The 13,367-nt window shown below is 42.0% G+C and overlaps 1 protein-coding gene across 1 annotated transcript in view; it reads left to right on the top strand.

Annotated features, from left to right (window-relative positions):
* The window catches only part of EXOC2 (exocyst complex component 2), a 222,857-nt gene that overhangs the window by 122,213 nt on the left and 87,277 nt on the right, over positions 1 to 13,367 (top strand). The window contains exons 11-12 of the mRNA XM_088471721.1: positions 1,988 to 2,113; positions 11,283 to 11,407. Of these exons, the coding sequence (XP_088327847.1) occupies positions 1,988 to 2,113; positions 11,283 to 11,407 (251 nt within the window). The remainder of the gene's footprint in view (positions 1 to 1,987; positions 2,114 to 11,282; positions 11,408 to 13,367) is intronic.

Genomic DNA, 13,367 nt, shown 5'->3' with positions numbered 1-13,367 from the left:
GATTTTCTTTTTCTTTAAATATGTTTGTACTTTGAAGGGGTTAAGTTAGAAATCTGCATGTGGTGTTTTGTACAGGAGAATGTAAAATACAATGTAACAAGCTATTTTTCATTACATTATATCTTTATCTTAACTTCTTTAAGGGGCCTGTACTGTACATCTAAACACTATCGCTGGTGGGGAAATCGGGAATTTTCAACGTGTTTGAAAAATATTACTTCCCCGATCCCAGTTCAAAAATAGTCAGAATTGGCAAGTTGGGGATATTTTTTGATGTCAAATTTTGCGGGTGGGCCGCAGATCATCAATGGCTGTCAGTCTGCAGATCAGCAGAACGAGGAATCAGGGCCTTAGATGTAGTTTTTAGCTTTGCACAGCACTATGCACTGGTGATTCAGGGCTCCATTGGTCATAATTTGCTTAGTTTACATTTGAGCACGAGCCCTTGAGCAATCTACATCAGTGATACAGGAAAGTTCCCTGTAATTAGGATACCCTAATTTAATAGGACATGTTTGAGGAGTGCCTTATTTTATCACTAAGTTTTGGACACTATCGGCCGTATTCAATTAGGTGTGAAAAGTCAGTTTCTGCGTTAAAGTATTGCGAGTGACGTCATTTCGCCTTGCGAAAAGTTTCCTCCTTATTCAGTTCCAAAAGCTTTTCACCGGTGCGGAAACTCAATGCAATGGGACCTGCGAAAAAATGTCGAAAAAAAAAGTGCAGAATTGGGGATTTGGGGTGCAAAGCTGCGGGAACCCCCCCTGCACCCTTGGGACAGCCTCCCAAAGGTATACTGTATAAAAAAAAATCTTAAGATCGCCCCAAAAAATGACTTTCATTTTGGGGGTGAAAAGACCAAAGTTGGGGGACAAAAATTAAAACTAGCGAAATAGATTCCAGGGGGGTCCCCAAGTATGCCCAAGGTGTTTTTAAGTTGGCAGGTGGATTGTTTTACAATTTTTAAAACTTCACTTTAGCAACTTTAAAATATGCTAGCACCCATTTTCAGGTACCCCAAATTTGCTGGGACTACTTCTGCCCCTAACCGAACAACCCCTCCCCCCCCCCGCGGCTGTCCACGCCCAGCTTACCTTCGATCGGTAAGCCGGGTGTCGGGCTCCCATGGTAGGTATAATAACAGGCGTTGGGATTTCAACGCCTGTCATTAGACAGTCGGGATTACGTCCGTCGGCATCCCGAGCAAACTGTGACTGGCAATATATAGAATCACTGCACATTTAAAGTACAGTAGACTGGCAGAAGATTTAAGAGAGTAGCAAATAATTTGTGCCCAGCAGTCAGTTTTATGGGATATTCACAACTGTTGACTATCTGCAAAATATATAAATTAAAATATTAATGTTGTATAGTAATGTATTAATATTGTATGATTAAGAGTTGTTTTAATGTAATAAAGAAAATATGTAGTGAAGAAACAAACCATATTCCTGATAATCTTTTACACCGTTAAAGATCATTTCAAAATAATTTTGTGTATCGCAACTATGGAAAAAGCTTTTGGTGAGGTTACACTTCTAGCTCAGGTCTTGTCTTTGTTAGTGTTGTACTGCCCTCTTGTGGACATTGGAGAACAGCACATATTACCCCCCCCTCCCCCCCAATTACAGTAAAAACACTCCAGATTTTTAATGCTGTATCATTTCCTCTCTGCTGTGCAAGACTTCTCTCCAGATTGCCAATTAAGAAATTAGTTTTAGTTAAACGCTCCAAGAACTGGCAAAACATCTTTGAATTGGTTTTGTTTAATATTTGCATCTCTATTTTCTCTGAACTGTTCAAGATTTTTAGAAATAAATTGATATGTTTTTGTTCAGTACATTTCATCATCATTAGTGCAAAGTGGGTTTTGATGCAAGTTACTTTGTATCTTAAAGTGAGTGTCTTCTAATATTCCTGGTTAAAAATAACACCTGATTACCTATAACATTTCTATTAATAACTGTCATTTTTTTATTTTTTTAAGGCAACCCAATTCCTCAGAGCCCATTGATTGAAATGGACAGTGATGGACACCCATCTCCAATAAGCCGACTCAGCCAGACTACCTCATTGCAGAGAGGGAGCAGCTTCCAATCCGGACGAAATGACTGTAAGAATAAATGGAATTGCTGGATCAAAGAAATTGTTATTTTAAAAGACCAATAAGGCTTTTTTTTTTTCTTTGATCTTAGTGAAATTACCAGAAACACCTCCCTATCCATTGTTATCTGGCAGTGTGCAGGGTTTTATGCAGAACTCCATGTTAAATAATGTGCTTACTGTGATGTAGGCATATTCCAGCTAATTTCAGAGGCCTTCTCCTAAATTACTCTGCTCCACTGCTCCAGCACAGTGCTTTCCCTCATCTTCATACAAAACATTTCGGGATACGGTCAAGCCAGTACTTAGATTGCCGACGCCGGGATCACGACACCTGTCATAATCCAGTCGCCGGCATCCCTGCGGTTAGGGTTCGGGGTTAGGCACTAGGGGGAGGGTTAGGTTTAGTGTGCAGGGTCGGTGAGGGTAAGGATTAGGCACCAGGGAGGGTGAGGGGGAGGATTAGGATACTGACCGACAAGTGTCTGTAGTCTAATCCTGTAAGGATGTCGGCAACAGGGTTCTGACGACCAGGAACCCAAGCGCCAGCATCCGTTACCCAACCCAGTATTTCTTCTACTTCTCGTGTATGTGAATATACTGTATTTTAAGAGGCTGCTAAAAATATTTATCTGTTGGCCTTTACTTTCAGTGCCACATAATGGTGTCCCTGTTGGGGGTCACCAGAGGAGGCCAGAATTGAAGCTTTCATTTCTATAAATCAGCAATGACGCTCCTCAGGGTCCGCTGTTTTTGTGCTCCTGGGAGGAAGTTAGGGCTCTGGACGTTGTCCCTCAGTATGTAATTATACTGGGTGTACTTATACTTTCAGGACTAAACTGACTTGTGCTTGTTGTGCCTTTTGCCTTTGGAGGTGTTTAGTCAGTTAGGTTACCGTGCACCTTAATGCAGTTAGGGGTTCCCACCCCTATGGTTAATGTGACCATATGCTGTTTCTCTGTCTCCTAGAGGTAGAGTAATAAAATCTTGTCTTTATAGTATAGAGATCCCAGCTGGTATTTTCTCTATGCTGTTCATCTGCAGTGTGCATTACGGGTTCAAACATGTAGGTATGTCAAATGTCCAGAGAGTTTTGCCAAAGCAGTCTGCACTGAAAATAAGGTATCCATTACTGTTTGGTATTTTTTACTCTCCACTGAAAAGGAGATTGGAATTAATTAATATAGCTCATATATCTCTCACACATTTAGGGAAATCTTAACTTTTCAATCAGCAATAACATTAAAACTACCTGGCGAATATTGTGTAGGTCCCTCTCTTGCCGCCAAAACAGCTCTGACCCTTCGAGGCATGTACACCACAAGATCTCTGAAGGTGTCCTGTGGTATCTGGCATCAAGACGTTAGCAACAGTAAGTCCTGTAAGTTACGAGGTGGGTGCTCCATGGCTCAGACTTATTTTTACAGCACATCCCACAGATGCTCAAATGCATTTGGAGGCCAAGTCAACACCGTGAATTCTTTGTCATGTTCCTCAAACCATTCCTCAACAATTTTTGCAGTGTAGCAGAGCGCATTATCCTGCTGAAAGAGGCCACTGCCATCAGGGAATACCTTTGCCATGAAGGGGTGTACTTGGTCTGCCCAATGTTTAGGTAGGTGGTGATGCCAAAGTAACATCCACATGAATGCCAAGACCCATTGTTCCCCATGCCAGAGCATCATACTGCCTCCGCCGGCTTGCCTTCTTCCCATAGTGCATCCTGGTGCCATCTCTTCCCCAGGTAAACAACGCACACGTACCCAGCTGTCCACAATATGTACATGAAAATGCAATTTATCAAAGCAGGTCACCTCCTTCCATTGCTACATTGTCCAGTTCTCATGCTCATGTGCCCATTTAGGTGCTTTTAGCAGAATGGACGGGTACTCTGACCGGTCTGTGGCTATGCAGCAAGCTGCGGTGTACTGTGTGTTCTGACAACTTTCTATCATAGCCAGCATTAACTTTTTCAGCGATTTGTGCTACAGAAGCTCTTCTGTGGGACCAGATCGGCTAGCCTTCGCTTCCCACATGCATCAATGAGCCTTGGGGGCCCATGACCCAATTACCAGTTCACCAGTTGTCCTTCCTTGCACCACTTTTGGTAGGTACTAACCGCCACTTTTCGTAGGTTGGTAACCACTGCATACTGGGAACACCCCAGCATACCTGCTGTTTTGTAGATGCTCTGACCCAGTCGTCTAGCCATCACAATTTGGTTCTTGTCAAAGTGGATTAGATCCTTACGCTTGCCAATTTTTTCTTCCAACATATCAATTTCAAGAAGTGAGTGTTCACTTGCTGCCTAATATATCCCACCCCTTGATAGATGTCATTGTAACAAAATAATTAATGCTATTCACTTCACCTGTTTAATGTTATGGCTGATCGGTGTATAGATCTAATCTAATTTATTGAGATGATTCAACAGTATTTTGGATGGATAAATTCTTATGCTTTTCTGTATATTTATCATATACAGATGTGTCCTCACTTGTCTTTTCTTCAGTCACATCAAACAGCCCCTCTTGGCGCGCCTGGTCCCATCCTGGTCCCAATTTGCAGGCGTTGTGCGTCTTTTTTTTTTTGCCGAAAATACATCTAAGTCTTAATGCGAGGCGACTTGGACGCACCAGTAGACTGTGCTGATTAATTTGATGTGACACTTGTGTATATCTGTGCCAATGAATCGCTCAATCAGCATGCAAAGTGCTGCGTTGCAGGGCCACAGCTTTCTTCCACGCAAAGTTCTGTTTACAGACTCCGTTGCACACAGATATACAAATGTCACATAGCGACTTAGACGCATTTTCATCAAAAAAGACCCCCCGACGCTAGCAGAGTTGCATGGGACCTGGCGGCTCACTCACGTCAGGAATATCGCTTTGCATGGTGTTATTGAGACTAGATGAGCAAGGCCACATCTATGTGTGTGTGTATACATCTATATACAGTACTGTGCAAAAGTTTTAGGCAGCTGTGGAAAAAATGTTGCAAAGTAAGTATGCTTTCAAAAATAAGTGTTATTTAGTGTTAATAGTTTATTTTTATCAATTAACAAAATGCAAAGTAAATGAGCAGAAGAGAAATCTAAATCAAATCAATATTTGGTGTGACCACCCTTTGCCTTCAAAACGTCATCAATTCTTCTAGGTACACTTGCACACAGTTTTTGAAGGAACTCTGTAGGGAGGTTGTTCCAAACATCTTGGAGAACTAACCACAGATCTTCTATGGATGTAGGCTTGCTCAAATCCTTTTGTCTCTTCATGTAATCACAGACAGACTCGATGATGTTGATATCAGGGCTCTGTGGGTGCCATATCATCACTTCCAGAACTCCTTGTTGTTCTTTATGCTGAAGATTTTTAATGACATGGCTCCAAATATATTCTGCAGCAGGACAATGACCCCAAACATACAGCCATTCAGATGCCCCCTGATGGTATTGCCTGATGAATAAAGTATCTGCCTGTATTTCTCAGCACTGAGGACACCATTAATCCTGACCAAATCCCCAACTCCATTTGCTAAAATGTAGCCCCAAACTTGCAAGGAACCTCCACCATTCTTAACTGTTACCTGCAGACACTCATTATTGTACCGCTCTCCAGCCCTTTGGCAAACAAACTGCCTAATGTGACAGCCAAATTTTTATCAGTTTGACTCATCAGCCCAGAGAGTATGCGTTTATGAAGCTGGCGGACGGAATCCCGACCGCCGGCTTCTAGACTGCTTAATCCCGACGAGGGTTACATGTCAGGCGTCTAAATCTAGATGCCTGTCATTTTACCAACGCCGGGAGACCGGCGCCCGGCATCCCGATCAAAGGGATACCGGGCGCGGAAAGGAGGGTTAGGGGGTAAAATTGGGTTAGTTTATACTTACCTGGGGACGATCGGGATTTCCTCCTCTGTCGGGCTGCCGCTGCCGCGATTTGAACCATACTGATTCCGTCCAAAGCACCTGCTGTTATTTTTCTGCACCCCAGTTCCTATGTTTTCGCACATAGTTGAGTCGCGTGGCCTTATTTCTACGTCAAAGTATGGCTTTTTGGCCGCAATTCTTCCATGAAGACCACTTCTGGACAGACTTCTCCAAACAGTAGATGGGTGTTCCTGGATCCCACTGGTTTCTGCCAGTTCTGAGCTGATGTAAGCATTTAGTCTGATGCACTAAGTTTCCTTGTCTGACCACTGCGTCTATGGTCCTCAACGTTGCCCGTTTCTTAGTGCTTCTTCAAAAGAACTTTAACTGCACATCTTGAAACCCCAGTCTGCTAAGAAATCTTTGCCTGGAAGAGTCCTTGCTAATGCAGTATAACTACCTTGTGTCTTGTTGCTGTGCTCAGTCTTGCCTTGTCAGTTTGACCTGTGACATGAAATGGTCTTCCACAACCTCACCTTTGTAGCAGAGTTTGGTTGTTCCTCACCCAGTTTTAAGCCTCCTGCACAGCTGTTATTGTTTCAGTTAATGACTGTTTCAACCTACATATGAAAATGATGTTCATTATCACCTATTTGGTATGATTGGTTAATCATACACCTGACTATAATTCTACAAAATCTCTGACTTTGTGCAAGTGTACCTAGAAGAATTGTTGCTGTTTTGAAGGCAAAGGGTGGTAACACCATATATTAATTTGATTTAGATTTCTCTTCTGTTCATTCACTTTGCGTTTTGTTAATTGATTAAAAATAAACTATTAACACTTCTATATTTGAAAGCATTCTTACTTTGCAGCATTTATTCATCACCTACATAAACCTTTTGCACAGCATTGTGTATAAAATCAAATATTCTGACTGACTGTCTCACTGATTCACTGACTGACTCATCAATGCCCAGCACAAACCCCTGGACCTAGAAACATGTAAATCTGGGAGTATATACCTTCTATGAGGTAGGTACCACTAATAAGGCTTTTGTTTGAAAAGTGACTTCTAAGGGGGTGAAAAGGACAAAAATGTTTCCTCCCTCTGTGCACTGTCCTTAATGACTGTCTCATTGTAGCTGCAGCACAGTTCAGAATTCAAACACCAATTGTCATCCCGAATTCTGACAAACATCACTGGCATTTGGTGGGGGTATTCTATTTGAATAACAAGGGAAGGAATGTGTTACTGCGGAGGTGAAGGAGGTGAATGTGTAACTACAAAGATGAGGGAGGGGAATGTCAACTGTTTTACTACGGGATGAGGCATGGGAATGTGTTACTCCAGGCGTGAGCGGGGGTAATGTGCTAATACAGGTGTGAGTGTTGGTAATTTGCTACTACAGGTGTGAGGGAGGGATTGTATTTCTACACAGGTGAGGGAGGGGTATGTCTAATGTGTTAAAACGAGCGAGGGAGGGAAAGGTGTTACTACAGAGGTGAGGGAGTGGAGTGTGTTAGTACACATGTGAGGGTGGCTAATGTCTTACTACAGCAATGATGCATTTCTATAGACAGTGACGGACCCGGGTGTGTTAGCACCCTTTGCAGGTGCGTATCAGACTATCAGGACGACAGTGTGCGCTGGCCTGCATTGCACTTCCGCCTCTTTCCTCCCCCTGAGCTACTGTACTTATGAAGCTCTATTCTCAATCTCTGCTGGAGCCGACCAGGTTGCGACAGCTGATGGATGCCGCCCGGTGTGGCCGCACTGCTTGAACGGCCCTAGAGCCGGCCCGAAGTATAGAGATTAAGGATTAATGTGTTACTGCAGAGGTGAGATGGAAAAGGAAACGGTAAATATCTAAGTTCTACCCGGGTGAAACCGAGTACATCAGCTAGTGTATATATAATTTTATGTAAGTGTATGTATATATATATATATATATATATATATATATTGGGCCTGAGTCAGAGTAGTATGCGAACCCAATGGTTTGCGTAATACTCCATTGTTTGAAGATCAGCGCATGGGCACACTTCCTGGCTTCGGCTACAGTTCTCCGAGGGACAATCTGAGTAACCTCTGGGTTACTCAGATTGCCAATGGTCTTGCAGAAGATCTGATGCTTTGTCTTGGGGCACATCACTCAGATTTGTGATGCTGTCAGCAGGCGTCTATTTACACCAGACTCGTCCTGCTGCATTAGCCATGGAGCTGTTCAATACTGTACAACCCTGAATCAGGCCCATTGCACACTATTAAACAAAGCAACAACCTGCCCCGTTACCTTCCTAGATAATTAAGATGTACATTCCACCATGTCAGAATAAAGAGGTGGGACTCTGGCTCTAGAGTAGTGTATTAGAAAAAACAATGTTTTAGAACGCATGAGCGTTCTTTCTTCTGAGGCTGACAGTCTTACCTTACGGTATATATTATTTTATGTAATTATAATATATATTGCGAGCTGCTGACATCCCCATTTTGCCAGTTTTAAGATATTCAAATCCAGTGGAGGAACCTGAAATGGAACAACTGCAAGTGGTAAACTGTCTAGTTTAGCAAAAACTGAAAGAAATGTACGTTTCAGAATTATAAAAAAAAAGCCTATTTCTCAGTGAACAGGTAATGGGTTAAGAACTTACAGCGGTTCTGAAGCAAAGAATAAGAGGCTTGCCTGGGCAGTGAAGCACCACCAGTGGACTGCTGAAAACTGGAAGAAGGACGCGCACAGAGTAACTGGCATCCTGAACCTAAAGGGCTACCACATCATTTCACAGCACCATGCATTACTCTCTGGTCTATGCATAGTTGGCCAAGGGTTCATCCTACAGCAAGATAATGACCCAAACATACCTCCTGGCTATGAAAGAGTTACCTTTGTGGAATAGAGAGACTGTAGGCTTTACGCTTTGGAACAGCCAGCACAATCTCCAAACTTGAACCCCATCAAACTGGATTGGGATAAACTGGACAGAACGGTGAAAGTAAAACAGTATTGAAAAACCATCAAGGCACATAGGGAGCGCATAAACACTTATTTAATACTAGCTGGAGTACCCGGCGTTGCTCGGGATTTTAAGAATGTTTGTTTACACATCATCCTCCAACAAACCTCTCCTTAGGCAGGCCTCACGAAAAGTGTGACAAACTTCCCCATCCACAGTCCTAAGGTCTTTGAAGGAAGTAGGACTTGTAACGGTGTAAAGCAAACTTCGGAGATAGAAGCATTCAAAATTTGTCGGATGTACAGTGTAAACACGGCCAAGAGCTTCTGTTGCTCTGATACCAGGATGACGGTGTACTTCCTGGTTGCTGGATCGCACTATGAAATACACAGCAACTACCTCCAGTTCCTTGTGCAGCTGTTTCCGGCATTCAGGATCTCCACGGTGTATAAGATTCATCCAATCGGTTTTACCCTTCAGGGGCTGACAAAGGAATGAACCAGAAGTAGCCTCTGTGTGTTCCATAGTGCGGTCCAGCAACCAAGGAGGCAGACAAAGTTTGGTCGCCACTGTTGACCCCATCTATTTGTGTAAGCTGATGCATGAGCAAGTATAAATAAAAATATGCTGCAGAGCTGCGTTTTTGCATCCCAGTATAGTTGCCATCTTTATGGGCCTGACTGTAAATCATATTGATCTCTCCTCATGGATGCAGATATCAATTTTGACCATATTCAGACTCCTAATAAGCCTGGCTTAATATCAATAGTGGTTCCTCAGTGCAAGTTTGCTGACTGTGTTGGCAGTGCAAGGGTGTTCTCAATGCAGGGTGTCGGCATAGCGGGGTGCCAGCGGTGTCCTCAGTGCATGTGTGCTGACAGTGTCGGCCGTGCAGGGGTGCTGGTGGTATCCTCAGTGTGGGAGTGTCGGCAGTGTGGGGCTCGCTAAGGGTGTCCTGAGTATGTGGGGCAGCATTGCAGGGGTGCTGGCAGTATCGGCAGCAGGGGATGCTGCCAGTGGAGGTGCTGGCGGTGTCAGGCAGCGAGGGACTGCGGGCGCCATCTTCTTTTGCTTCCTGTGTGCATATTAAATGGGCTTAACGCTGATTGGCTGAGAGCCGTGACAGACGGCTCTCTCAGTCAATCAGCGTTAAGCCCGTTCAATACAAAACCTCTCAACCCGACAGCGGCATTGCAAGGTTTTGCCTCAGGTGAGGTATCCGGGGCAGGCAGGGAGATCAGAGCTTGGCTCGGATCGCCCTGGATCCCCAAGATTCAGGTGAGCTCAGTTCTCTGAGAACCGAACCCGCTCATCCCTAATCAATTCATACAGCATTTAAAAGGTACTGTAAACTCCACGCGAGAGCCATAGTAAATGCTGTTCAGAGACTTAGATTATATGCTACAGAATAAAATTCCACAATTCCTTAGTATGTAGCAAAATGCATGTTATAAAATCAAATTATGAAATGAAACAAAAATAACATATTAATATTTTTATTATTGACCTAGCAGATGGCCCAAGAAGAATGGTGTCCAAATTTGCATCTAACAATAAACCAAACAGGACAATGCTTTTATTCTTCTTTGGTGTTTTAGGTGTAGAACCATGAGAGATCTTGGCTTGTAAACTGTGGGCTAAATCCTTCTGTAATTCCCGACCTAACCTGTAGAGAGCGAATGCTATGCAAAAATTGTGGTTTTTAATTAATTAAAATTGAACAGTAATTTCAATTTTCTAAATTTTTTTTTTTAGTTGCCTCTGCCGTGTTTTAATACGGTCGTATGTAAAATTTCACGATCTTGGCTTGTAAACTGTGGATTTGTATAGAAAGACAGAAGGACAAATTTTCATTTTTATATAGTAGATATATTTTACATACACACCCATCACTTTAGATATACAGATGTGTCCACATACATCTTACTTCCTTGTGCGTTAACAGCCCTTCTAGTCGTGCCATGACGTTGTGTGACTCTGTAGCGCTGATCGTCTTTTTGTACGGCTATTTACCTTCAAATTTCCCTTATTCACAAAGCCGCTGACACTGTAATGTAGCATTTCGCATGCAGATGCGGACGCACACAGAATAGACTTACTGCATATCAGTTTAATCAGCAGAAGCTGCTTGTGCGCCCTAATCAAATCGCTTTGCGAATGACACATTTGAAGGCAAAGAGTCGCACAAAAATACGCTCTGAGCTACAGAGTTGCACAGCGCTCACGCGTTATATTTAATGCGACTTGTAGCGCACGGAAGTAAAATGTATGTGGACATATCTTTGCATACTAAGAGTAGTTATACTATGTGACCACTGCAAACGTAATAATCCTTTTTGTCTTTTTCCAGCTTGGAGATACAAGACACCACCCCAAGTGGAGTTCGTGGAAAAGCTGGCAAAAGTGGTTGTTGGGCAACTTCCTAACTTCTGGAAACTCTGCATATCATATACAAGTGGAAATCTTTTTAGCGAGGTATAACATTTCTAAAGCCAAAAGCTTAAGTTGCATTCATATTTTTAAAACAGGTTAGTCAAAATGTAAATAATGAACCTTGACTAAACTAAAGAGAAGTTTGCACTAAAAATTATTTACCGGAGATTGTCTTCTTTAGTTACAGCAGTTGATTGAGTCCACATAATGGTTGTCGTCTTCTGTTATTACTGGTTACCAGTATCAACCATAAACCACAAAAAAACTTGCAATATTCTTAACATAAGAAGAAGAAAAAAATATTGTGCAAAATACATCTCATACATATGAATACCGTTTTCAGTTATAACTGATATCCGTGCCGCATCATTTTAAGTCATGAAGGCGAAAAGTGAATCCGTTGGACTAACCACAAAATGGTTTAGTTATATCTGTGCAGGAAAGGGTTACATTACTAATCTAGCATTATCTTGATTCATAAATTGTACAAGTTTCAAGTTCTGTTTACTTTCTAATCCTAACAGTCATTTTCTCATGTTAGGTGTCTGGTAGCTGCATAATGTGTACCCAGTATTTCAGTACCATCATAAAAGGCAGTGTCACTCATCTTAAAAGATTATTGTTTTGTGTTTTTTTTACGTAATGTGAGCAGCATTTATGAAAATCGTTTGCTCTCGAAAAGCAAAGTTATAGTAGTTTAATCCATCAAATAAGGGACTAAGGTTTTTCAAACTTAATTTTTTAGAGGCTGAGCTTTAGCATAAATTTGAATGAATGGAACGCCTTATGGATATATGTAGATGAAGCTGATTGGGCAGCTGTTGCTTGGCTGTTATAGCAACACATTGGTACTGAGTGGTTTTCTCAAACTTCTTCAGGGCATCAGAAGCGGAAAGCTTCTTATTGGTCCTTGCGACTACACCCATGTGTGCAGTGTCTCATAACCTGAAAGCTGAGGCTGTGTGATGAACTGCTAGATGTCCCTGGGGCTAACAAGTGTAGAGCTGGAAGCGTTTATCAAGGCTTTTTCATCCTACCAGTGATTGCATCTTTAATTATTAAGAATTTCTGAATTTATTGCTTTATTTTAAGTTTCTAACTGCATTTTTTTGTTTTTGTTTTCAGGAACCTTGCATTAATTAATACCAAAAAGGAAATTTACTATTGGGTATTTTGTCAATTTTATGGAAGATTTGTAAATCATCAGATTTACTAAAGGCAAAACTGAGCATAAAACCATTTGTTTTGAAAGTTCTGCTAGATGGCATTTTTTTATCACTACTCAAATTTACTGATGCTTAGAACCGGTACCTAGAATTTGCAATTGACTGATAACCAATTCTTAAACATATTCTTTAAATACTTTACATTTCCTCGCAGTGTTTCAGTCATTGAGACACAATATAAGATTATCACTAGGTGGTATGGATGCCCCATTATTTGAAGCAAAAATTGTTTCCAGGTCTCCTGATGTTTTTTGGTGATGAACTAGAGGTGTAGGCTCTCCCTTCCACATCTGGTGGCGTTGTCTTGTATTTGTCCCTTTTTGGTCAAAGATAATTCAATTATCCAGATATATTGTAAGAGATGCTGTTCCTCAGGGGCCTGAATTTAGGATCCTGAATCTGATAGTGGCCTATTTCCAGTATAAGAAGTCAGTAATACCAGTGAATTGGTGGTCCATTGATCCTCCTTTGGTTAGAGAGTGGTTTGCTAGATTTGAAATGTACATGACTATGTAAGAAGTCACATTGTCAGCATTTGATCGCTTCTCCAAATTCACTGTGCCAATTACTCTGATACTCATAAAATACTTATTGGATGATGTCTTATGATGCCATGTTTATCTTGAACATACTATGCTGTCGAGCATTGATCTAGTGCAGGTGAGGACAGGGCCAGTCGTCTTAGACGATCAGTGAGTGTCAGCAGCACAGCATGTTGCCAGCTGTGCTGGATAAATGGCCGCAGGCTGCTTAGAGAGGCAGCGCATGGCCCGTCC

This window comes from Taudactylus pleione, unplaced genomic scaffold (genome assembly GCF_031769625.1).
Source record: "Taudactylus pleione unplaced genomic scaffold, aTauple2 ptg000116l, whole genome shotgun sequence".
NCBI classification, from domain to species: Eukaryota; Metazoa; Chordata; class Amphibia; order Anura; family Myobatrachidae; genus Taudactylus; species Taudactylus pleione.
The sequence above is the reverse complement of the archived record's forward strand: the minus strand, read 5'-3'. Positions and strand labels throughout refer to the sequence as shown.